The 24,527-nt window shown below is 38.2% G+C and overlaps 1 protein-coding gene across 2 annotated transcripts in view; it reads right to left on the bottom strand.

Annotated features, from left to right (window-relative positions):
- Positions 1-5,740: 5,740 nt before the first annotated feature.
- Positions 5,741-24,527, bottom strand: part of PLPPR5 (phospholipid phosphatase related 5) — a 117,232-nt gene continuing 98,445 nt past the window's right edge. For both annotated transcript variants that reach the window (XM_029947914.1, XM_029947915.1), the window contains exon 6: positions 5,741-8,600. In XM_029947914.1, coding sequence (XP_029803774.1) covers positions 8,568-8,600 — 33 coding nt within the window. In that variant the 3' untranslated portion in view covers positions 5,741-8,567. The remainder of the gene's footprint in view (positions 8,601-24,527) is intronic.

The following is a 24,527-nucleotide window of genomic DNA, read 5'->3' as shown; positions in this document are numbered from 1 at the left end:
AGTTTTAGGAGTGGACTCTATTCTGATAGAACTAGTGTCTTTTGGAGAAGAGGAAGAGACACCAAAGCTGTTTTACCTTGTGTGTACACAAAAGAAAGGCCATGTGAGGACACGCAGAGAAGGCAGCTGTCTCCAATCCAAAAAGAGAATTCTCACCAAATACCATTCTGATCTTGGGCTTCTGGGCCTCAGAACTGTGAGAAAACACGTTTCTATGGTTGAAGGCACCCAGCCTGTGGCGCTCTGTTGTAGCAGCCAATACAATACAATAGCAGACTGGAAACAGGTCAGAAGGTGGCTAAGAGAGATTTCAAGACAAGAAGTAATAAGAATTAACAGCAGAGAGCAGAGAAAGTTATGAGAAGGTAAATAGGGAAAAAATCAAATAAATAATCCTTAGATCAAGGAAACAAACCTCCTATATGACTTCATAACTCCTCATAACTCCCAAGAGCTTTATTTTATTAGAGCACCAAAACCTGATTCATGCTCAGAAGGCTAAGTGGGTTAAATAATGTATATTTATGTTCTAAGGCAGAATATGTGCAATATAATTTGGAAAGATCACCTATAGTATTAAGCTTGAGTACTTTAGAAAAAAAATCACTTTTCCTGATCTCCCTTCTCTTCCTTCTAATGAAGCGTCTGCATAGCAGGGACGGCACTCTAATACAAACACATGTCTATGCAGTCACAAGACCGATATTTATTAATTCGGCCATAAAAAGCATGTGACCAAATCATTACAATAAAAAGAGATCTATACAGGGGCGCCTGGGCGACTCGACCAGTTAAGCAACTGACTGGCTCAGGTCATGATCTCATGGTTTATGGGTTGGAGTCCTGTGTCAGGCTCTGTGCTGACAGTTCAGAGCCTGGAGCCTGCTTCAGATTCTGTGCTTCCCTCTTTCTTTCTTCCCCTCCCCCACTCATGCTCGCTTTCCTTCTCTGAAAATTAAAAGAAAACATTAAAAAATAAAAAATATATGTCCCTATAAAGCTCTATATGCTTCTATATATACTATGCAGCATATATACATATATGTAGACACACACATATATGTATACATATACAAATATGCAAGCAGTCTTTACTTCATACAGAAGTGTGGGACCATAAAAAATAACCATGCAACCTGAATCTGTGCAGAGATGTTTTTTAAAAAAATGTTTATTTATTTGTTTATTTAGGGAGAGACTCCTAAGCAGGTTCTGCTCTATGAGTGCAGAGCCCAACCTGGGGCTCAATCTCACAAACCATGAGATCATGACCTGAGCCAAATGCTTAACTGGCTGAGCCATCCAAGAGCCCTTGTGCAAGGAGATATTAATAAACAATGGGAAAAGTTAAAATTTATCTTTTACCTTCAATTTTTTTGCCAACACATTAAAAACTTTCATACTGCGAATTTTTAATGTGTAAGAAATAAAAAATAGCAAAGCTAATATTTATTCAGTATACTGTAATTTAAAACATTAGAAACTTTGAAAAGAAATTTTTTATTTCTTTATTAAAAATTTATCCAGAACAACTTGAACAGTGCTTGCCTTCTTCCTGTCATATTAACTTACAACATGGAATATTATTTTCTATGCCTTGGTTAATTGTCATATTCCTTTCTTAGCTTGGATCAGCTACCAATATTTTATCCTTTGCAGCTTTCAGTGCTGTGAAATATCTCCAAGAGTACCTTTCATGTGAAGTTGGGTGTTTTTGTCACTTCCTCGGAGACATCCTCATCTTTTTTTTTAATGTTTTATTTATTTTTGAGGGAGAGAGAGAGAGAGAGAGAGAGAGAGAGAGAGGGAGAGACAGTGTGAGCAGGGGAAGGTCAGAGAGAAAGGGAGACACAGAATCCAAAAACAGTCTCCAGGCTCTGAGCTGGCTGTCAGCACAGAGCCCGACACAGGGCTTGAACCCACGAACCATGAGATCATGACCTGAGCTGAAGTTGGATGCTTAACCGACTGAGCCACTCAGGCACCCCGATATCCTCATCTTTTACATCACAAATTCTTCTCATTTTCATTAATGCACTCACTTTCCCTAAACTCTTCTGGCTGTTAAAGAAAGTAGTGTTTAGTCTCAGTTAATGGTGGCCCAGCTGGTATGCCTGCATGTCTTTAGCATTTCAAGACCAAAACCAAGCATTCAGAATAAATATAAAGGCTTCTGAAATAGTATGGATCTGATCCCTGATGATGGTGGTGGTGTCGACATTCCCATGGTCAGCTAAGTCTTCTACAACCATACATATATTTGATGTGCATTTCATTTTCAGCATTATTGCCTTTTCTTCTTTGTTGGCTACTTTCCTCTTTTAATTAAGCATTGAAAAATATGTCACATGAAATTTATCAACACAACTGCACCCTTTGCTCTCTGTGCATGAACCAAACATCAGATTTGCGGTAACTCTTGCAAGTCTCTAAAAATGTCACTGATCATCACCCACGGGTGTACACATAGTGATCTGAGAACAAAGGACCTAACAGCAACATTTGTACTCAATGCAATAACTCATAGTTGTTATACTATGGTAACTAAAATTTGAACCTTGTTGTTGGGAGAGTGGTGCTATTAAACTAAACCACGTCTTAGTTTGGGTTGCTGTAACAGAGGACCATAAACTTTGTGGCTTGAAAAACAATCATTTATTGTTCTAGAAACTGAGAAGTCCAAGATCAAGGTACTGCAGGTCTGGTGTTTGAGGAAAGCCGTCTTCCTGGTTTGCAGGTAGCTGTCTTTTCCTATCTTACATGGCAGAGAGCAGAGAGAGAAAGACAGTCTACTTGTCTCATGATAATGGCACCAATATCAAGAGGACTGTACCCTCATGACCTATGACTTCATGATCCAAAATCCCCATCTCGGGGTACCTGGGTGGCTCAGTCAGTTAAGCACTGCTTTGGCTCAGGTCATGATCTCATGATTGTGGGTTTGAGCCCCACGTTGGGCTCTGTGCTGACAGCTAGCTCAGAGCCTGGAGGCTGCTTCGGATTCTGTGTCTCCCTCTCTCCCTGCTTGCACTGTCTCTCAAAAATAAATAAAAAACATAAAAAGATTTTTTTAAATCGTCATCTCAAAATAACATCACACTTGGGATCCAAGCTTCAACATACAAATTCAGGGGGACACAAACATTCAGTCCCTAGCACCATGGTAACTGAAATTTGTGAAAATAAAAATTACACAAAGTAGGCTCATACACAACACACATACACACACACAATCAGTCAATCATAACCCGGTTTTCTATTTCACTTATTCATTTTCCTTCTTCAGGTTTTATTCTTTTGCTTCAACTTCTTTCCTATTCTTTCTGCTCAGTTGCTTTTCTTATTCTCTCTTCATCTTATAAAATTATGACAGCTTCCTTTATTACTGTCTATAGGGGAAGGCCTGGGAAAGCTTTCTGGGAAAACGTAGAAAAGCTTCAGCAAGATCCTCATTGCTTTCAGTTAAGAACCAGGTGGGTAATTTTCTCGCCAGTTTATCACAAAGACATTTTGGGGGTGTTGGTGATTGGTGGGGTGGCCATTTTTGCTTACATACAATGAGCTTGCCTTCTATTGTCATTTGCGGATATCTTAGAAAAAAAGTTTTTCCTTAATAATTTGAAAAACTCAACTCAGCGGGGCACTGCTTAAACATTTTTACAGTTTAGCTGTAGTAAGAGTTTATGGTAGATTGAATGCTGAATGGCCCTTATTCTCCACCCATCTTTGTATCCACCTCTTTGCAATGTGACTTGCCAGCTGCTCCTTCAATCCTTGTGTACGGGCTGGCCTTAGGACTTGCCCTGGCCAATGAAATGAGATGGAAGTGACAATAAGTCAGTGCCTGCATGCTTCTGCTCTGTCTTGGCCCCCTATGTCAAGGACCTTAGCTAGCCTGAGGCAGGTCGAGAGACCATAGAGAGAAAAGCTCAGTTGTCCCAAATGAAGTCACCCTAGACCAGCCTACAGATGACCCCCGTATATGTGAGAACATCTAGCCAGGATCAGCAGAGGAACCAGCCTGATCATGAATGTGTGAATGAGCCCAGGTGAGACTGAAAAAATGGCTCCACTGAACCACAGGTTTGTGAGGGGTAGCAAATGCTGCTTATTATAGCACTTTATACTTTTTAAAAATTCAGTAATTGTCAAGTTATACAATGTCGATTATGGAGGTAATCCTTTTTTATTCACCTTAGCTGTTGCTGTAATCTATAGAAGTGTTCTTGTTTAGTCCTGAGAGTAGGTAGTTGGCTAACCTTACGGCAATTCTGCCATCCTACTTTTAAACAGAACTCTTAGGGTAACATCAGTGTTGGTGTTGCCGAACTGTCCAATCTGAAGGGACAAGGACCACGTCTGTCTTTCTTTCTTTTCTTTTTTTTTTTTAATCTTTTAAATGTTTATTTACTTTTGAGAGATTCAGAGTACAAGTGGGGGAGGGGCAGAGAGAGGGACACACAGAATTTGAACGAAGTAGAATCCAGGCTCTGGGCTGTCAGCACAGAGCCCGAAGTGAGGCTTGAAATCACAGACCGCGAGATCATGACCTGAACTGAAGTCAGACACTTAACTGACTGAGCCACCCATGTGCCCCCAGGTCTGTCTTTCTAACCACTATTTGGTTGGCATATTGCCAAGTGTCTGGTGTACAGAATCAGTCAGTCAGTATTTGTTGAAATAAAAGAAGGCTGAAAGGCATTCTTGAGTAAGAGCAGTACCTCTAGAAAAGCTGGGTTAGTACTCAAAGTGTCTCACTAGTTGGGAAGGATTTTTCTTTCTGTATCTAATATCAATTGAAAAATAGACCTTTCTTATCCTTCTGGGAAGAAAGGGTTTTTTCCCCCCTCTTTTGTACAGGTGATAGTGTTTCAGAGCAAAGTGGAAATGGACACACTTTATAAACTGAATAACATAAACAGGACACAGGATGGTGTTTATTAGAATCACTCTTGTTAGGGATGGCGTCTTTGAGACGTGAACTTTGACTTTCATCTGAACACTAAGGGTGGTTGTCTGTCCACTCATCTATATTTTCTTATCTGGGGATCCTTGTGAGCAAGGCCACAGACCTGAAAATGTCAGCCTGAGTGTAGAACATAGATCCTGTAATCCATCCGCAGCTCACAAAGCTTGGCGTGGGGGGGGGGGGGGGGACATTTTTTTTTTTTATTAAACCTCAACCATGTCCCAAAGTTTATCAGACTAAGAGCCAGCTATAATCTCAAGTAAAGGGGATAAGGAATAAGAACATAAGTGCTCTTATTTTTTTTCTTAGATCTCTGAGAATCGGTCTCTTTAAGTGGAAAGAAATTTCCTTAATTGATATTTTAAAGAATCCAAAGTTCCAAAATTCATTTCAAAGCCCATGTCTGGCAAATTGTGAGAAGATTAATGTTTCTAAGGAAGAAACAGAACCATTTGGCATATGTCCAGGGGAAACTTTTTAAAAATATGCAATCGATGTTTAACAAATGGTGTCCTAGAGACAAGAATAAGGTCATTTACATCTATTCTTTAGCAACTTACTCACACAGAGGAGGCACATTACATAGTAGATCGTTTATCTGCTCAGTGTCTCTGGTAGTTTCTAGGGGGCACTGATTTGCAAATAAGGAAGTTGCTAAGATCCCAGGATGGCCCACGGGATACAGCTGCCCAGGGAACTGGTCTAACATCAGCCATTGTGATCACTTTCCAAACATTCTCCAGTCACTCTGACAATCTGACTTCCATCGTATTCATAACATCATGTTCTTTATTCATCTACCCTTAAGAAAGGAATTACAAAAAAAATCAAACTTAATTTTTTTAATTTTTAAAATTTTATTTGAAAAATACAATACACAGCAGAGAATTATGTCCTCCCCTACTGCTCTTTCACAAAGGAAACTATGGTAAATGTAACTGTGATATTTGGCTAGGATAGATCCTGAGAAGAGAGGCCCAGTTAGAAGTGGAAAAAACAGTCTGTCAAAGAAGGTTCACCTCTCTTTTAACATAAAAGAGCCTTTTAAATAATCTTAGGAATCAGATAAAACATGTGCAGAATTTCTGCCATGCAAACAGAGACTACTAAAATTTCCAGGCTGACCAATTTATACTGACCTGGGCCCCAAGTAAGTAGAATAAAAAGATGTCTTTATCAGAAAAGTATGTGTTTGCCTGCTTTTACTAAACTACATATGTACATATTTACAAATTAATAATTTCTTAAATGTATTTTTCATTATTCGCAGTGATAGCATTGTGGTTCGGGGTTCTTTGCCGGCTTTTGCCCTATGCATGTGTATCTTTTTCTTCTGGATTTCCTTCACAGCAGGACCATTCACTGTCCAATCTTAAGCCCATTAAATTTAATATTAGAGATTACTTTACTGTGATCCTGGATAAATCAGGGTTTCTGAGGAATTTATAACTCTTGCATTTGGACCACGTTTAGCAAGGTACAAAGACACAATATTTGCATATGAGTATGTAGCTAAGGCTTCCAACAAGAAAAATATGCCAAACTGGCTCCTTGGAAAACTGATTCCAGAACGCACAGAACTGATTTAACTCCAGAAATCTTACTGGTAATCCTGCCTCCGAAGACATTATAATCATCCTTTTCACATCCATTTCCTGCAAGTGAATTCCCCATTACAGTTATTGCCTAAAAAAGTCATTAAAGAGGATGAAGCATTCTAACCTTTTTCGTGTTTTAAATTTCCAACAAAGTTGAATTGCTATAGAAGTTTGAATTTGGTAGAAATATTGATTTTTCTGCTCCTGGCCCTACAAAAAGTGTTTTAATTCCCCTAGTGGTGGAGAAGAGCAAGTAAAATCTATTTGGGGAATAAAGGACAAGTCTTTGGTTATACTTATGTGCTGATTTCTGTTGAAATTACAGAGAAAATTTAAAGTTTATTTTCTTTAATACTGTCAATATTAGGAAGATTCATTTCAGTCAATTAACTACTGCTCATAGAAGACAAAGCTACACAGGGTTGCTTTAAGGATCATAAAGTTATTGACACACACTCATCCTTCTTTTGCTCACTGTGAGTTATGTCCCCGGGGCCTCTCCCGAGGGGTGGGGCTTAGAGCAGGGGGCGGGGTGAGGATCCCAGGAGAAATACCCGATTTAGGTTTTGACTTGACACAGGACCTCACATCTAGACTCCTGACATTATTTTTATAGAAAATTAAAAATAGGTTACCATATAATTGTATATCTGAAAAGTGCTCATTCTCAATACAGAAATATTTAAAATAAACATAGCTCTTATAACTCTATTTTGGTATTTCTTCATTTTTTTTAAAAACATAGGTAGTTGTCCAGGACTCTGAGATGTTTTGATGTGTCCAAAATGATACAATAGCTGTGGTATATTTGAAAAGAATACTATTTCAGGGTCAGAAAACCTGAATTTAAATTTTAACTGCCTCCTACTAGTTGTATGGAATTGGGCACATTATTTACCTTGACTTAGCTTTATTTTTCTCACTTATAAACTGAAGCAATTTTCACTGATTACACAGGGTTACTGTAAGGATTAAATAAAATTATAAATGAAAATGTACTTTGTAAACGATAAAGTACTATAAAAATGGAAAGTAAAATGTGTGAACCACATTTCTGGAATTTGTAGATTATTAATTATGTGTCAGGTTGTGGTTCCTTCCTGTTTTAAATTATGTGGAATCTTGACTAGTAAAAAGCCTGGAGACTTTCATCCCTCTTGAGATGCTTTTATCAGTGGAAAATTGCTCAATGTGAAGCAACCATTGCTGATTTAGTCACTTAAAATAGTCTAAACACTACCTGCATTATTCAAAAGCTACAAGTCAATGATTAAACCACAATTGTCAGGAACAAAAGTCCAAATAAATAATTTTTAATTATGATACATTACTTATTACAGTAAAAATTGGCATTTTCCCCTTCAAAAGCAGAAGCACCAGTCTTAGAATGTATAGTATGAATGATATTTTAAGTGAAATATAGCATAATATTATGTGCAAACATTATTTTAGTATAGAACATACTTTGTAAAAGTAACTTCACACACTGAAATCTGTTAGAATGGAAATAATGTCATGCTGAATAATAACATAAAACCCCCATGACTTTCAAAGTCCACTTCAAATCAAACACGGTATACTGCTGCGTAGGTATAAGAACTTAAAAAAACGTAAGTAGCCCCAAATGGAGGGATTTCTTATACAATATAATTTGTGTAAAGGTTTCTTTTCACATAGTCTCAGTGATTCTGTGAGAAACTTAAGTGAGTGTTTTATTTAAGGATTAATTTTTTTCATTCGGTCATCACATTTTTTGAACACCTACTTTGTGCGAGGCTTTGTTGTAGGTGCTGGGGATACAGAAAAGAAAGACACAGCCCTGCCCTTGAGGAGCTCACAGTCTAGTGGGGGAAACAGATAAGTTGACACTGATTTGAAAATTATAAAAATTATTAGACAACTCTATAAACTTCTTTTGTAATCAAACAGACTTTGGGTGTTATGAATGGATGGTGAAAAGGGACGATGTCCAATGCAGTGACAAACCATCTGCTTCAATATCATGTGACTTCTGCAAAGGCGGTGATGTGGTTCTGAAAAAGAAAAAAAATTACAAAATCAGAGTCTTGGGAAAACTAGCTTTGTAAAGAATATAGGGCTTTTACAAATAATCATTAGCTTAAAATAAAATTGCAGCCCGTATATGTTTAAGTTGCAGAAACATGCATTTAAGTTCTAAATATTATTATGGAGTACCTTTAACTACAAATGATATATTTTATTTAATATTCTTAGTTAACCAAATAGACTAAGGTGTTATATTCAACATTAACACTAAAATTTGGAGAGATAAAAATGGCAATCCCAGACACGTTAATATTCTGCTCACTGTTAATGGAATTTTAATGCTACACGTTGGAGGTTCAGATTAATTGTTCCCCGGGAGACAGATGGCTTACAGCGAGTTGGTGAAATGCTCAGACTGAAAGGCTTTTGCTGGTTGACAAAGATCTCCTTAAAGACTTCATTTGTTTTCTAGTTTTATTTTAGTGTTTTCTAGAAATAATTGACATACATCACTGAATAAATCTAAGGCATATAGCATGATGGTTTGATTTACATGTTGTGAAATGATCACAGTAGGTTTAGTTAACATTTACCTTCTTATAGAGAGACAACTAAAAGAAAAGAAAATCTTCCCTTGTGCTGAGAACTCTTAGGGTTTAGTCTCTCAAGAACTTTCCTGTATATCGTACAGCAGTGTTAGCGATAGTCAACATATTGTGCATTTGATTCCCAGTACTTATGTACCTAGTAGCTGGCAGTTTGGATCTTTTTACCACCTTCCTCCAATTCCCCCGCCCCCATACTTTTCACCTTGGATAACCAACCCAAATCTGATCTTCTTCTTTTTTTAGTTTTACTGTGTGTGAGTTTAGTTTTTTAAATTAAAAAAAAAAATTTTAGATTCTACATATAAGTGAGATCATACGGTATTGGTCCTTTCCTATCTTACATATTACATGCCTTCAAGGTCCGTCCACGTTGTAATGGTGGGGTTTCTTCATTTTCAAAGCTGAATAATATTCCATTTGTATGTATACACCACAAGTGTTTTATACATCCATACATCAATGTGCACTTAGGTTGTTTTCATGTCTTGGCTATTGTAAATAATGCCGCTAGCGACGTGGGGTACAGATATCGTTTTGAGTTAGTGTTTTTGTTTCCTTTATATATATTCTCAAAAGTGGAATTGGTGGATCATGTGACAGTTCTATTTTGAATTTTGGGGGGATTCTCCATCCTGTTTTCCATAATGGCTGCAACAATTTACAATCCCACCAACAGTGCACAAGAGGTCTCCTTTCTCCACATGCATGCCAGCATCTGTCTCTTTGATGACGGCCATTCTAACAGGCATGAGGTGATATCTCATTGTTGTTTTAAATTGCATTTCCGTAATGACTAGTGATGTTGAGCATCTTTTCATGTACCTGTTGGCATTCCATATGTCTTCTTTGGAGAAATGTCTATTCATGTCCTTTGCCCATTTTTAAATTAGGTTATTTGTTTTTTGCTATTAAGTTGTATGAGTTCTTTATGTATTTCGGATATTAACCTCCTATCAGACATATTGTTTGAAAAATTTTCCCATTCCATAGGTTTCCTTTTCACTTTGTTCACAGTTTCTTTTGCTGTACAGAAGCTTTTTAGTCTGCTATAGTCCCACTTACATTTTTATGGTTTTGTTTATATATAAGGTGTCATATCCAAAAAATCATTACCGAGACCCCTCAAGCAACTTTATCCTTATGTTTTCTTCTAGGATATTCATGGTTTCAAGTCTTACATTTAAATCTTCAATGTATTTTAAGTTAACTTTTGAAAGTGGTGTAAGTGTAGGTCCAGTTTCATTCTTTAACATTTGAATGTCCATCATCATTTACTATTAAGACTATCTGGGATGCCTGGATGGCTCAACTGGTTGTGTCCAACTCTTGATTTTGGTTCAGTCATGTCTCATAGTTTGTGAGATAGAGCTTTCTGTTGGGCCCAGTGCGGTCAGGCTCCTCTCAACAGTGTAGAGACTACTTAGATTCTCTTTCTCCTCTCTGCCCCTCTCCTGCTCTTGCCAGCTCATGTTCATGCTCTCTTTCTCTCTTTAAAAATAAACTTTAAAAAGACTATTTTTTCTCCATTGACTTTCTTGTCTCCCTTGTCTAATATTAGTTGACTGTATACACTTGGGTTTATTTCTCAGCTCTTGGTTTTGTTCTATTGGTCAGTTTGTTTTTTTGCCAGACCCATACTGTTTTGATGACTATTTCTTTGTAGTATAGCTTGAAATAAGGATGTGTGATGTCTCTTGCTTTATTCTTCTTTCTCTGTATTTATTTGGATATTTGAGGTCTTTTGTACTTCCATATAAATTTTGGAAGTGTTTTTTCTAGTTCTGTATAAAATGCCATTGAAACCTTATAAGGGTTGCACTGAATTTATAGATAGCTTTTGGTAGTAGTATTCACATTTTAACAATATTAATTCTTCTAACCCATGAACATGAGACACTTTCCCATTTGTGTCTTCTTTGATTTCTTTCATCAGTATGTTAAAGTTTTCAGAGTAGAGGTCTCTCACCTCCTTACTTAAATTTATCCCTAGGTATTTTATTATTATTTTTGATGCTCTGACTTCTTTTATAGACAATTCATTGTTGTTGTATAGAAATGCTACTGATTTTTATGTTAATTTTGTATTCTGCAACTTTCTAAATTGATTGTTTAGATCTAACCGTTTTTGGTTGAGTCTTTAGGGTTTTCTCTATATAAAATTATGTCCTCTGTAAATAGAGTCAATTTTATTTCTTCCTTTCTAATTCTGATACCTTTTAATTTCTTTTTCTTGCCTAATTGCTCTAGCTAGAACTTCTAGGACTATACTGAATGAAAGTGGTGAGAAAAAGTGTTCAACATTTCACCACGAAGTATGATGCTAGCTGTTGGCGTGCAGTATATGGCCTTTATTATGCTCAGATAGGTTCCTTCTATGACTAATGTGCTAAGAGTTTTATCATGAATGGATGTTGAATTTTGTCAAATCTTTTTCTGTGTCAATTAAAATGATCATATGATTCTTTTCTTTCATTCTATTAATATGATGTATCATTCACTTATGTTGAGCCATCCTTGCATCCCAGGGATAAATCTCACTTGATCACCATAAATGATCCTTTTAATGCACTGCTGAATTCGTTCTGCTAGTACAAGCACACCTAGATGATATTGTAGGTTTGGTTGCAGACAACCACAACAAAGCAAATATCACAATTAAGTGAGTCAAATGATGTTTTTGGTTTCCCAGCACATACAAAACATGTTTATACTCTACTATAGACTATTAAGTGTGCCATTGCATTATGTCTAAAAAGCAATATATATTATTAAGAAATTAATTAAAGACTACTTTATTGCCAAAAAATGCTAACCATCATCTCATCTTTCAGCAAGTCATAACCACCAATTGCATATTATGTATAATACATATAATCATAATGAAAAAGTCTGAAATACTGTGAGAATTATAAAAATTTGAGACAAACATGAAGTGAGCAAATGCTGCTGGAAAACAACACTAATAGACCTGCTCAATGCAAGGTGCCAATAATCTTTAAGTTGTACAGACAAACAAACAGCCCCCCCCAAAACACAGTATCTTTGAACTGCAATTAAGAGCAGCACAATAAAATGAGGTAGGCCTGTATTTTATTGACAATTTTAGCATGTATATTCCTGATGTATATTGGCCTTTAGTTTTTTTTCCAGTAAATCTTTTTCTGGTTTTACTACTAGAATATGTTCACCTCATAAAATGCGTTTGGATGTTGTTTCCTCTTCTTTGATCTTTTGATAGAATTTGAGGATTGCTATTACTTCTTTAAATGTTTGGCAAAATTCACCAGTGAAATTTGGTCCTGGGATTTTTCCATTGGGAGATTTTTTATCAATCTCTTTACTAATAATTGGTCTGTTCAGATTTTCTATTTCTCTCTGATTCAGTCTTGGTAAGTTGGCATATAGTTGTTCACAGTAGCTCTTATGATCCTTTAAGTTTCTGTGGTATCTTGTGTAGTATCTTCTTTTTCATTTACAATTTTGTTGATTTGGGTCTTTTCTCTTTTTTCTTGGTTAGTCTGGCTAAGGTTTTCAACTTTATCTTTTCAAAGAACCAACTCTTAATGTGAATAATATTTCTATTGACTTTTTTGTCTCTTTAGCAATTTTAGCTCAAAGTCTATTTTGTCTGATATAAACAGAACTACCTCTGCTCTTAAAAATAACTATGTACTTGAAAAGTCTTTTCCCATCCTTTCATTCTATGAGTGTCTTTTTTTTTTAAGTTTATTTATTTATTTTGAGAAAGAGAGGGAGGGAGTGAGGGAGAGAGAGAGAGGAACACAGACAGAAAGGGAGAGAGAGAATCCCAAGCAGGCTCTTTACTGTCAATGTGGAGCCCAATGTGGGGCTCAAACCCACAAACTGTGAGATCATGCCCTGAGACAAAATCAAGAGTTGGATGCCCAACAAACTGAGCCACCCAGTGCCCTGAGTGTCTTTAAGGCTAATGTGAGTCCCTTGTAAGCAGCCTATGTTTGGATATTAAAAAAAAAAAAATCCACTCAGCCATGCTGTATCTTTTAATTGTAGAACTTAATCCTTTTATATTTAAAGTGATTGTTTATAGGTTAAAAACTTACTATTGCCATTTTGTTAATGTTTTTAATAGGTCCACTGTTCCTTGTTTTTATCTCGCTGTCATTTTTGTGTTTTGACCTCTTTTGGTATCACTATGTTTAACTTCTTTATTGCATTCCTTGTGTAATTTCTACAGAATTTTCTCTTGTGGTTACCTTGAGGCATGCTGAAAATATCTTAAACTTATAACTTATTTAAACTGATAACAGCTTAAATTGAATAGAACTTATAAATGTTATACCTTTACTTCTGCACATTTTAGGTTATTGCTATTACAAGTTATATGTTTTATAATTTGTAATAAAATATTGTAGTTATGCTTATTTATACCATGTTCTTCTTAACTTTTAAACTAGGGTTTTAAATGACTTATACCCCACTTTACCATATTATAGAATCTAACTATGACTGTATTTAATTATAATGTGCAGTAAGTACACTGAACATTCTTAGGAGAATTATTCTCAATTCTTTGGCAGTTGATAGATTTCCATTTCTTTAGAGTTATTTATTCAAACTTTATGAGTTTCCTTGGTGATGTCATATGTACCTGATTTTTTGTGATCCTTGATTCTGTGGTGGTATCTGTGCATTTGAGTAACTGAGCTCCTCTTCCAGACATTACAGGTTTGTTTGGGCAGAGACAGTTCTTCACCACTCAGCTCAGTTTGGATTTTTGGTTCTGTCTAATGGTAATGTCTTTGGGCAGGTGGAGCTTGCTTTTGTGGTCTATTTGGGGGCAAGGCAAGGGAGGACATGGATCAAGTGATTATGCCACTGGTGAAACAGCTGGATAGGACTTACGGCTTGGGTCCCCACCCAAGTGAGGCTGTGGGGTAGGTTCTGCATTTGCCTGGATTCTCTGGTCAGGCCTTCTAGATGGTTGGGACTGGGGACCATATTCAGTAGTTGATGGGGCTAAGAAGCAGCTTCCCACAGCCTATACAACTAATTGCTTGGGGCCCTGAATCAGGCCAGAGTGTGCACTGAATGCTCTGGTCAGCTGAGACCACTAGTTTGGCTCTGCAGATGGGGGAAGCCATAGGCAGCGCTCTCTGTTTAAGTGCTCTGCGCACAGGGCTATTGACTGGGCTGTTCAGCTTCCCATGTGCTCTGGTTAGGTTTCCTGGTTGGACAGACTAAAGGCTGTATTCAGTGATGAGTAGGGTATGAGTTAGATTCTCAGCCTGGACACAGTAGGAGAAATAGCTCTAAAGCTGGTAAAGTTCTTTGTTGTCTTAACTCAAGCTGACCTGTACCCCAAGTTCCCTGACTTAACACTCCAATGGCTTTTCTCTGTAAACTACTGGTTCTCCCCACATGCTTCTGGGCTAGAATGCTACTGGGCTGCACAGTGTCTAGAAGTTGTCTTTAGTCCTTCTGGGTAGATGGAACCAAAACACACTCTTGACAGCAGGTAAGGTTGTTTTGTGGCTTCTTTGCCTAGGCAGGACGGGGAGGGACCATTGCAGGCTACTCTTAATTTCTCAAACATGCACTCTGGTTGGGAGGGACTAGGAGCTAGCTACCCTCAGTCTTGGCTGTGAATTAATCCCCTACCTGTGCAGAGTACAGGAATCCTCCATGCTCAGCACTGCCTTTGTATCTGCTCTGTCTGCACACCTCTTGGCTCGAGCACAGCTGGGCTGCACTACTTCTAGGAGCTGTGGCCACCTCTCTGGGCCAATGGGGCCGGAAGACACTCCCTGTACCAGGCGATGCTATCACTTAGCTTCTCCTGGCTGTGGAGAAACCAGGCACCGGGGCTGGCAAAACTCCTCAGCTGAGGATCTGTATCAGGCAGATCTGACCCCTGCCGAACTCCCTAGTCAGAATGCACCCTCTGTTTGGTTCTGTAGGTTAGTAAAACTGCTGGTTGGGATTACTACCTGGGCACTGCAGGTATGAATTCGGTCTGCCAAGATCCGTGTGCTGGTTGTTGTTGGTTGTTGCGAGCCCCCTGGCCCGCCTCTGTCACAGGAAGATCTCCAGTGGTTGAACCTGCAGGTTCCCCTGCATTCTCCATGGTGTGAGATCAGAGTAGGGACTCCTACAAAGCAGCCCCCACTGCTGGGGGGTAGCCGGTTGTCTCTTTTGGGTTCTCTGCTCCCTGGAGGACCTGATGGCTCAGGGGAGACCCCTCCAGCTGGTGCTGTGCTGGCCTGTAAAAGGAGCAACAGGGCCAGCATGTAGCTGCTTTTCTTATACTTGTAATGCAATCTATCTTGGTGTTTGTGGCATGGCAGGGGTGCTTCAGCCTCACCCCGACGTTCTGGGACTCTCCCAGTGGTGTCTTATTCTTAAACAGTTATTAGCTCTTCTTGGGAGGAGCAAAGTCAGGAACAGCCTGCATTGTCATTCTGGTGATGTCATTCCACATGCTTCAGTTTTGATGCAAGAGTCCAGACTGCAGACTGCCATCTCTGTTGTTCACTTCAATCATAAAATTCCTTACAGGACCTTTCTCTTCCTCCTGTCCTTCCTTGCCCTCCTCCTCTTCCTCTTCCTCCTTTAAAGCAACAGAGCTATGTGCAAAAGAGCCTGTGGAATGGCTAATATTTAAATGGATTCGGACATGTAGCAGGCCCAATCATGGCTGCTGTAATATGGCAGTGGAAAGCTGAAATGACATAATTATGCTACATATAGGGTTATGTCAAGATGTAACATCCTTGATAGCCCCCAACCAATAACAGCAACATTACAAAAGGGTTTTATCATCATATTACCTGCTTTGAGTGTTGTTCATAGCAGTTTCTGTATGGACTCTTTATATGTAAAGACATCATAAATAGAATTTCATGTAATGAATGCATGCCATGAGATTTCTTCCATGTATATGTAGTTCTTTTCAAGTTAAAGTGTCCTCACTAGTTAAAACACTTAGAAAATGTATGTGAAGAAATTAAAATTTATTTTCACCAAATGTAGGCATATTAAACCAGAACTAGAAGGATATCATTGACCCGTACTTACAGCATTATTTTCTAGGTTTGACTCACTTAAGCCTAGAGAAAAACAGTATCAGGAGGAATCAGTCATGAGTAGAACACGCTGCCTTTTTCACTAACTAACAAGAACATCTTAGAAACTGTAATTTCTCAGTTAGAAAATGTTGCGGAACTCAGGAACTCCACTCTGAGTTCTCTTGATTTTTTTCTTACAAAGTACAAGCATGACTTTAGGACAAAAAAGACTGTCAGAGTTTACATAATGTACTCTGATTGAATAAGATCTATCAGAACTGTGGAAACAGTACATCATAATTGTATTTCCAGTGGCCCCATGGGGACTTGAATCCTGTGAACTGAGAAAAAACAGTCTGATACACAGTGTTTTAGTATAAAACTGGCAGGAGTGTCATACCTCAGACAGGACCTAGCACACAGTAATTGTTGGAAAGATGTTAAGATATAAATTGAAGATTAACCACTCAGTGGCAATGGTGGGTAGGAAAAGAGTGAAAAAGTGGCAGTAGAAGTAAAGGAAAGGAGATAAAAGAGAGAGAACAGATGTGTTCTGAAGGCCACTGGCCCAAGTGTCATTGTTCCCTTGACCTAGATAATCAAGGGTCTGCGTGGCTCATTAAATTTGCTGAAGATGATCCTAAGTGAAGGAGACAACCATCACCTTGGATTGTAGAAATGAAATGTTAAGAGACCGTAATAAAACAGAGAAAGTCTTGGAAATAAATCACTAATAAGCAATGCAAGGCAGGACAGAGGCAGAGGAAAAACTGAGTGACAAGTACAAGCTGAAGAGAGTGACAGAGTGTGCAATGACTATCAGAAAACCTGTAAATTACCATCTAAACCCGGATATATTGAGGAGAAAGGGGTTGCTGATAATACAGAGGGAGCTGAAGGCTGAAACAGGGACTGCCCCAAACAGGGGCATGAGGACACTTTAGAAATTAGCCATCGGATGTGTAACTTAAGTGTGCTATGGAGAGCTAGGAAATACTGGATTCAGGCTGGGAGTTTAGAAATCATATTTTGGTGGCCACTAGATTTTTCCTTTCATTGCTCATCAAGTCCAAACAATATTACTCTTTTCATTACGCTAAGTCATTGCCAAGTTAAACTACAGTTTCCAGACGGACTGTATTTTTAGATCCCAAATCTCTTGCTTTTTTCCAATTAGCACCCTTTTAGTTTTACATCACACTTATGTTTTAACTTCTGAGATGACTTTTTTTTTCTTCTGTTTCACTGGAATTAGAAGGATTCTGCTCCGGGCCTATCATTTAAAGGTTGTCGTTAGCACAGAGATTAAACAGATGAAAATAAAACATAAAAGTGACTGTGCATAGGGAGGAGAAAATTAAGGGAAAATTTAATAATAGGTTCTAAGTACATGAAAGAAGTATACAGAGAGCATGGAGGCCATCTGCTCATTAATTTCACTGTCTACGAGCACATGAACCCACACCATAGAAGGAAGGAGATGAATTACTTCTTTCAGTGAGATTTAAAAACTAAGATTAATTCTCTTTTGGCATAGAGGTGATTTCCCCTGAAGGAATCTAGAGAAAGAATAAGGGTGATTATTTAAGGTCCTTACCATCCATAAGACACTATGATTCTGTTATAAAAATTACATCAGCAACATACATAAATGAGTAATCTGAAATATGCGAATGACGTAATTCCTATGCAGGAGGTTAGGGTAGTGCTCACTTTCCCTCGGCATCTTTCTTAGTAATATAAAAAGCCAGAATTGCATCTATTATTTTCAGGTCACCTGTCTTGAGGAATGGACCTCTTATGAGGACAACTAGGTAACAAGGAATTTTCTCCTTTTAATCTGGTTGAATTCTTAATCTACAATATTAAAAGCATATTAAAAGATAATACTGGGGGCACCTGGGTGGCTCAGTCAGTCAAGTGTATGACTTTAACTCAGGTCACAATCTCATGGTTTGTGGGTTCGAGGCCCGCATTGGGCTTTGTGCTGACAGCTCAGAACCCAGAGCCTGCTGCGGATTCTGTGTCTCCCTCTTTCTCTGTCCCTCCCCTGACCATGCTTCTCTCTCTCTCAAAAATAAATAAAAATTAAAAAAATTTTTAAGGAGATAATATTGCAATCATGTATTACACAAACCAGAAATTCATGCATAAAAGTTTCATTCATAGTCACACGAATAAAGTAGTCAAAGGTGTAATTACTGCCTTTGGCAACTACACATACAAAGTAGACATGGCTGAGTTAGAGCCCAAAGAGTTGAAGATTAAAATTTGCTATATCCGTTAGAGGGTGATCATTCAAGTCCACAGCAAATCAACATGCAAAATACTGAATCCTGTCCTTGAGTGCAGAGGTTCCATGGAAAAACGAGCCCTTATTCCTGAGAACAGCAGTTTTGGATTCTTAAATTTGATAAATTCTAAAGTCTATCGAGGATGTCAAATTTTGAAGCTCTAAGTTCTACATAAAAATGTCTGTTTCTGCTATTTATTCTATACTTCCTTTCATAGAAATTATACTGTGTTTAAAAAAATATTTAAAACAAATGATCATCTGCTTATGACCATGTGGTGATGTCTTGTCACCTGACAAGATATGCCACTCACCATTTCCTTTGAAAAAATAGGGGAAAATGCCAAAAGAGCACTTCAGATAAGAAAAGAAACCCCCCAAAAACCCCATTATTTATTAAGGGCTATTTGTTGAGGAATGTTAAATTCCTATTAAGTGAAAAATCAATAAAAAATAAAATGCATTTGAAGGGTAAAATAGTAACAATGACAACAGTCGAGTGCCTAGAGTTGGGGTGTTCTAGAACCTGCACAGAAGGACACTTTTTCTGTATTTGCCTTAGCTTTGCAACCCAGTTCCAACACCAGTGCGCTCGTGCGCACATACGTTTATTGCCTTAATTGAAGATGTTCACAGTGGCTGATTCCCAGAATCCAGCCGAAGAGCCTTGCAAGGCAGTCTTTAAAGGACCTTCCCTGTGAATTTTCTTCTTGACCATTCTCACTCGGTTGGATTCGGGACACCTACAAAATGTGTTTTATTCATTATTTAAAGGTTTATTTAATATTGACTTATTTACTCAAAGTACTAGTTTACTTAAAGTTCTATGTTGTTATATTATTGAACCAAATGCTGACTTTAAATACTGTTCCAGTCTTTCTTTCTTTCGAGATGATTATTAACAACTTTTGTGTTTTAATAGGAGGTTGTCAGCAATCAGCTTAGGTGTTTAACCTAAACATAAAATGAGATCTGTGCATACAGATCTTTAATTGTCTTTAATTCAATGATGTCTGTCTTCAGGTCCACTGGTAAGGAGGCTGTGAGGCACACTGAACACTGCACTTCAGTAGTATGAATGTCAAGTGTTGGAGGTGGGCCCCACAACAATGGAGATCCTCAGAAACAATTTAACCTTCCAGAGACCCAGCTTTCTCTTCTATGAAATGGAAATAATATTACCTATTTGAATGGATTCTTGTTGAGATTAAATGTGATTATTTGCACAAAGGTCCTTGTCTCTACTCAAACAATTATATATAACAATATATATAAAAGGTAGGTTTCCCTAGAGAAAAAGAAAAGAAAAAAGAGAAAGAAAAAAGTACAAAGGAAAAAACATACATGATAACTGGTTGAATTTTCACAATGCTGTAGTCTGCAATTCTAATATCCGCACAAACTTAAAAAAATGTTATAGGATTGGTGCAAACACATTTGGTGGTGAAACCAAATGTGAATGGCTGTGAAGTAATTTATTTTATATGTTATGCTACAGAAACATTCATCTTTGATAATGAAGTGCTGCCCAAGACCCTACTTGTGTAACAGAATTTTTCCCTAAAATAGAAAATATTCTGAATCCTGGAAAACATCTCACATCAAGGTTTAGGACAAAGAATCATGGTCCTATAATAATCAATGATTCTGACACTATATAGATGCAGCTTACATTTTATCAGGGGAAGCTAAGTGAATGCCAGTCCCTAAATAGTGTCATTTGCTATTTGTGTCCTTCATTTGTTCACTGTATCTCTTGAGGAAGGCAAAGTGGGCATAAAAGAGGAGGAAAAGAGTAATGCTCGGAGCCTGTGCTCTAGGACCCTACTTGGTCGCATTCAGTTTTCCTTCTGGATTGTAAAGCTGGTATTTTTAGTAAAAGAGAAATAATGTTAGGTCCACCTGAAAAGAAATTACTAGAGAACTTCAAACTTAGGTCGAAACGGATTGAAAGATTCATTTTAAACAATTTCATGTTTTAAGAAGTTGGGGCTATGAAGCCATAAAAGCTGAAATGTGATAAAACCAGTGTTCTCCTGGAAAAAGGTTGTTTTGAACCATTGCTTCCTTTGCTGGGTTCTCTCTTTTCAGCTCAGAGTTTAACATTAGCGCAGCGTTTTGCTCCTATTCAGGAATTTCCCTTTTGTACTATTTGGAGACAGGGGCTAAAAGCTACTTTCTGAGAGAATCGTTACCCTCCAGAGAAGGGAGAACTCTCCAGGCGGCTTTCACCGATACATCAGGTAAAGCAGAGGCCGGCCTGGTTTTACTGGAGCATCAGTTATCGATCGATCGTATGAAGTATTTCAGAGTCCTGAGGGGCCAGGGAGTTTAAGGCTTTCCACATGAATGTTTAGGAGGATGGGTTCTCAATCTTGGCTGCATCCTGGAATCACTTGGGGGGCTTTAGAAAAAATACTGACACCACACCAGAGCCTTGGATTTAATTGGCCGGAGGCGTGGCCTGGTCGATGGTAGTTTTCAAGGCTGTCCAGATCACTCTAATGTGTAGCTAATATTGAAAACTGCTTCAGAAGATTGGCAGGCCCAGTGGGACCCACATCACCTGAGGTGGCTGATACGCATACACTCCCAGGCCCACGCTTGCCCAGGCCTACTAGAGCAGAAACTCTGGGCATGCCTTCCGGAAATGTGCCCTTTTTGCAAATGCTAGAAGCAAAGGAATCCCTTTTACACCAGTCTGAGAACCACTACCTCAAGGTGCAGAAAAGTGATTGGTTAGCAGTGTAAACACTGTCAGGTATATAAAATCAGTTTTTTAAAAACGTTACCATTTTTCTTGTAAAAAGAGCACTGCTTTAAAAAAAAAAAAGCAGTAGTCCTGAATGATTCCCCACAAAATAAAATCTTTGTGTACAAAAACTTCTGGGAATAGCTACTCCCTGTATTCCTTGCTTAGGGCCTCACAGTGCATAAAGGTGGCGAGATCTGCAGCAAAGACTCGGTTTCACTTGAACTCAACGTTTTTGGCACAATAGCATGAAATTCCATGTGAGTCTATTACTGTTAATGGGTTTCTGTAATTGGTGGGTGTGCATATCCCTGTTCTCTAGCTGCAGTTCCTTAACTTCCTTAACTCTAAGGACCAGTCCATCATACTCGTAGCACACATTCGCGACTATATTCCCAACCATCAACCACATCAGAAATGTAAAATCCTGGGGCGCTTGGGCGGCTCAGTCAGTTAAGCGTCCAACTTCAGCCCAGGTCATGATCTCATGGTTCATGGGTTTGAGCCCCACATTGGCCTCTCTGTTGACAGCTTAGAGCCTGGAGCCTGCTTCAGATTCTGTGTCTTTCTCTCTCTCTCTGCCCCTCTCCTGCTCATGCTCCATCTGTTGCTAAAAAATCAATAAATGTTAATTTTTAAAAAATTTAAAAAAAGAAATGTAAAATTCCAATTTACCTCCTGTCATACCTCCTTCATACTACAAGGTTTCTTTGGCCGTTTTTGAAATTTCCCAGCCATTAATCTGTCCATCTGGTCCAGCCCATCTTTCCCCTTCTCAATTCTGTATCTTTTACCCTCATTCTGGACCCCACTTGAACACTCTTTAATGGCGCCCTCAAATCTCTTGCCTCTGTGCTCTTATCTCACCTGCCAAACCAAATCTCTGTGCAAGCTGATTCCTCTATCTGGAACATTCTTCTCGTCTTCTCACTTAGCTAACAGTTCTTCAGATGGCCCCTTGGAAGACGCTGCACGCACTGCTAAGTCTGGGTAAACCTCCCTTCATGCCCTCCTCCAACACAGACATCACCACCCTGTTCTGTATTTGCTTGTAAGATTAGCTATCTCCTCCCTAGACTGTAAGATCATGCATCCTGGGAAATAGACCATCATGCTTCTTATTTGACATTTGTTACATATTTCATATATTACAAATCTAATTGCAAATAAATGTTACTATGTGTAACCAGTAATGATAAAAAAGGCCCATACATTGTACCCAGGCCTTATTTTACACTGGCATTTTAATCTACCTAACGAAGCAGATTCGTATTTATTTCATTTCTTTTTAACTTTAAATTTTTTTATATCTTTTATTTATTTACTTATTTATTAGTGTTTTTTATTTATTTTTGAGAGACAGAGAGAGACAGCACGAGCAGAGGAAGGTCAGAGAGAGAGGGAGACACAGAATCTGAAGCAGGCTCCAGGCTCTGAGCTGTCAGCACAGAGCCCAATGAACTATGAGATCATGACCTGAGCTGAAGCCGGATGCTTAACTGACTAAGCCACCCAGGTGCCCCCTTTTTAACTTTTTTTAAATGCTTTAGATTTGCTAACTAAGCACCCCAATGCCAATTGACAGAAGAATCAGAGGATGTGGGTGATGAAGTGCATGCTAAATTCTTGTATAATCAGGATCTAATTAAAACTCCTCATCTTAAAACTTGCCTATTCTGAGGGCACTTGAGTTGAGCCCTAGGTGTTGCATGTAAGTGATGAATCACTAAATTCTACTTCTGAAACCAACATTACACTCTATGTTAACTAACTAGTTTTTAAAAAAAATTTGAAAAAAAAGTAATAAGAAAATAAAAAAATTAAACTGGCCTATTTTCACCAGACAGTAGCAATTAGTAAAAATCTGAATGAACCACATCAGGATTTATTTTGGAGCCATTCAAAACCATACATACCACAAGCCATGACATGGATACTTTGGAAGACTTTGGTAAATGTATATATACACTTACCACAATTCCTATTCTTAGGTATTTATCCAAGATTTAGAAAAATATGTATGCACACTAAAACCTGTACATGAATTTTCATGTTAGCTTTACTTATAATTGTGAAAAATTTTTAAAAATTTAAATGTTCTTCAAATAGTGGATGGATTAAAAAATTGTACACAAACATGGCAGAACTACTCAGCAGTAAAAAAGAAGAAAAAAAGACCCTGTTGATGTAGGTAATAACATGAATGAATCTCAAATGCATTATGCCAAGTGAAAGAAGTCAGACTCAGAAGACTACATACCGAATGAGTCCATTTATACTATATTCTGGGATAGGCAAAACTATAGGAACAGAAAACAGATTAGTAGTTGCAGGGGTTGGGGGTTGAAGGAGGAGTTGACTACCAAGGGAAAGGAAGAAACATTTTACGGTGACAAAAATGTTGTATAACTTGATTATGGTGATAATTACATGATGGCATGTACTTGACCAAACTCATAAAACTGTATGCTAATAAAAGAGAACTTTCTAGCATGTAAAGTGGGCCTTTAATAAACCCCAAAGGAGGGAGGAAACATTGCTTCCATTAGCTACATTGTGAATTAAGTCTAAAGGCCAAGTGGTATTGTAAGATCCTCCTCAGGTCAAGCTGACCCTAATGAAAAAATACCAACCATTGTTTCACTCTCCAACCCTTTCCTGCTTGAACAATCAAGGGTTGGGAAATTGAGCTCTGAGAGTCCTAAAATGTAACTCATAAATTATAAATAAAAGGTTAACTTGTTTTCTAAGATACTGTTGCTAGATCCCACCCTTTAACTGCAGAGTTCTCACTCCTGTGCACCTGCTTTGCCTCCCCTTCGGACCTATGATTGGTCACTTCAAATTTCTCCTGAGACAAAGAGCTCTAAAATTGATAGGTCTCTGCCAAATCTTATGTATGTGCGTCAAAATATGATTGACCACTACAGAATGTTGTAAACTATGACTGGTTAACTAAATGATGACTTAAAAACCTTAAGAACCCTGAGCTCCTGCTCCGCAGCGCTCTCTCCTGAGGACTTGCCAACATTTGGGAGGGGGCCATTCGGCCAAACTAAAATGTAAAAATCATGGCGCCCCTGATTAATTTTGAAGGCCTCCGTGAGTATCTACCGGACCGAATCTGAGAGAAGAAGGGGATGAGTGGGTGGGAGCAGTTCCCGCGTGTTCCTGTGTGTGCATCAGGAATGATTTTTTGATCCTTCATGTTTTAGTCTCTCCTTAACTGATGGCTGCAGGAATCATTTAATTTG

This window comes from Suricata suricatta, chromosome 8 (assembly GCF_006229205.1).
Source record: "Suricata suricatta isolate VVHF042 chromosome 8, meerkat_22Aug2017_6uvM2_HiC, whole genome shotgun sequence".
NCBI classification, from domain to species: domain Eukaryota; kingdom Metazoa; phylum Chordata; class Mammalia; order Carnivora; family Herpestidae; genus Suricata; species Suricata suricatta.
This window is presented reverse-complemented; position numbering and strand designations above follow the sequence as displayed.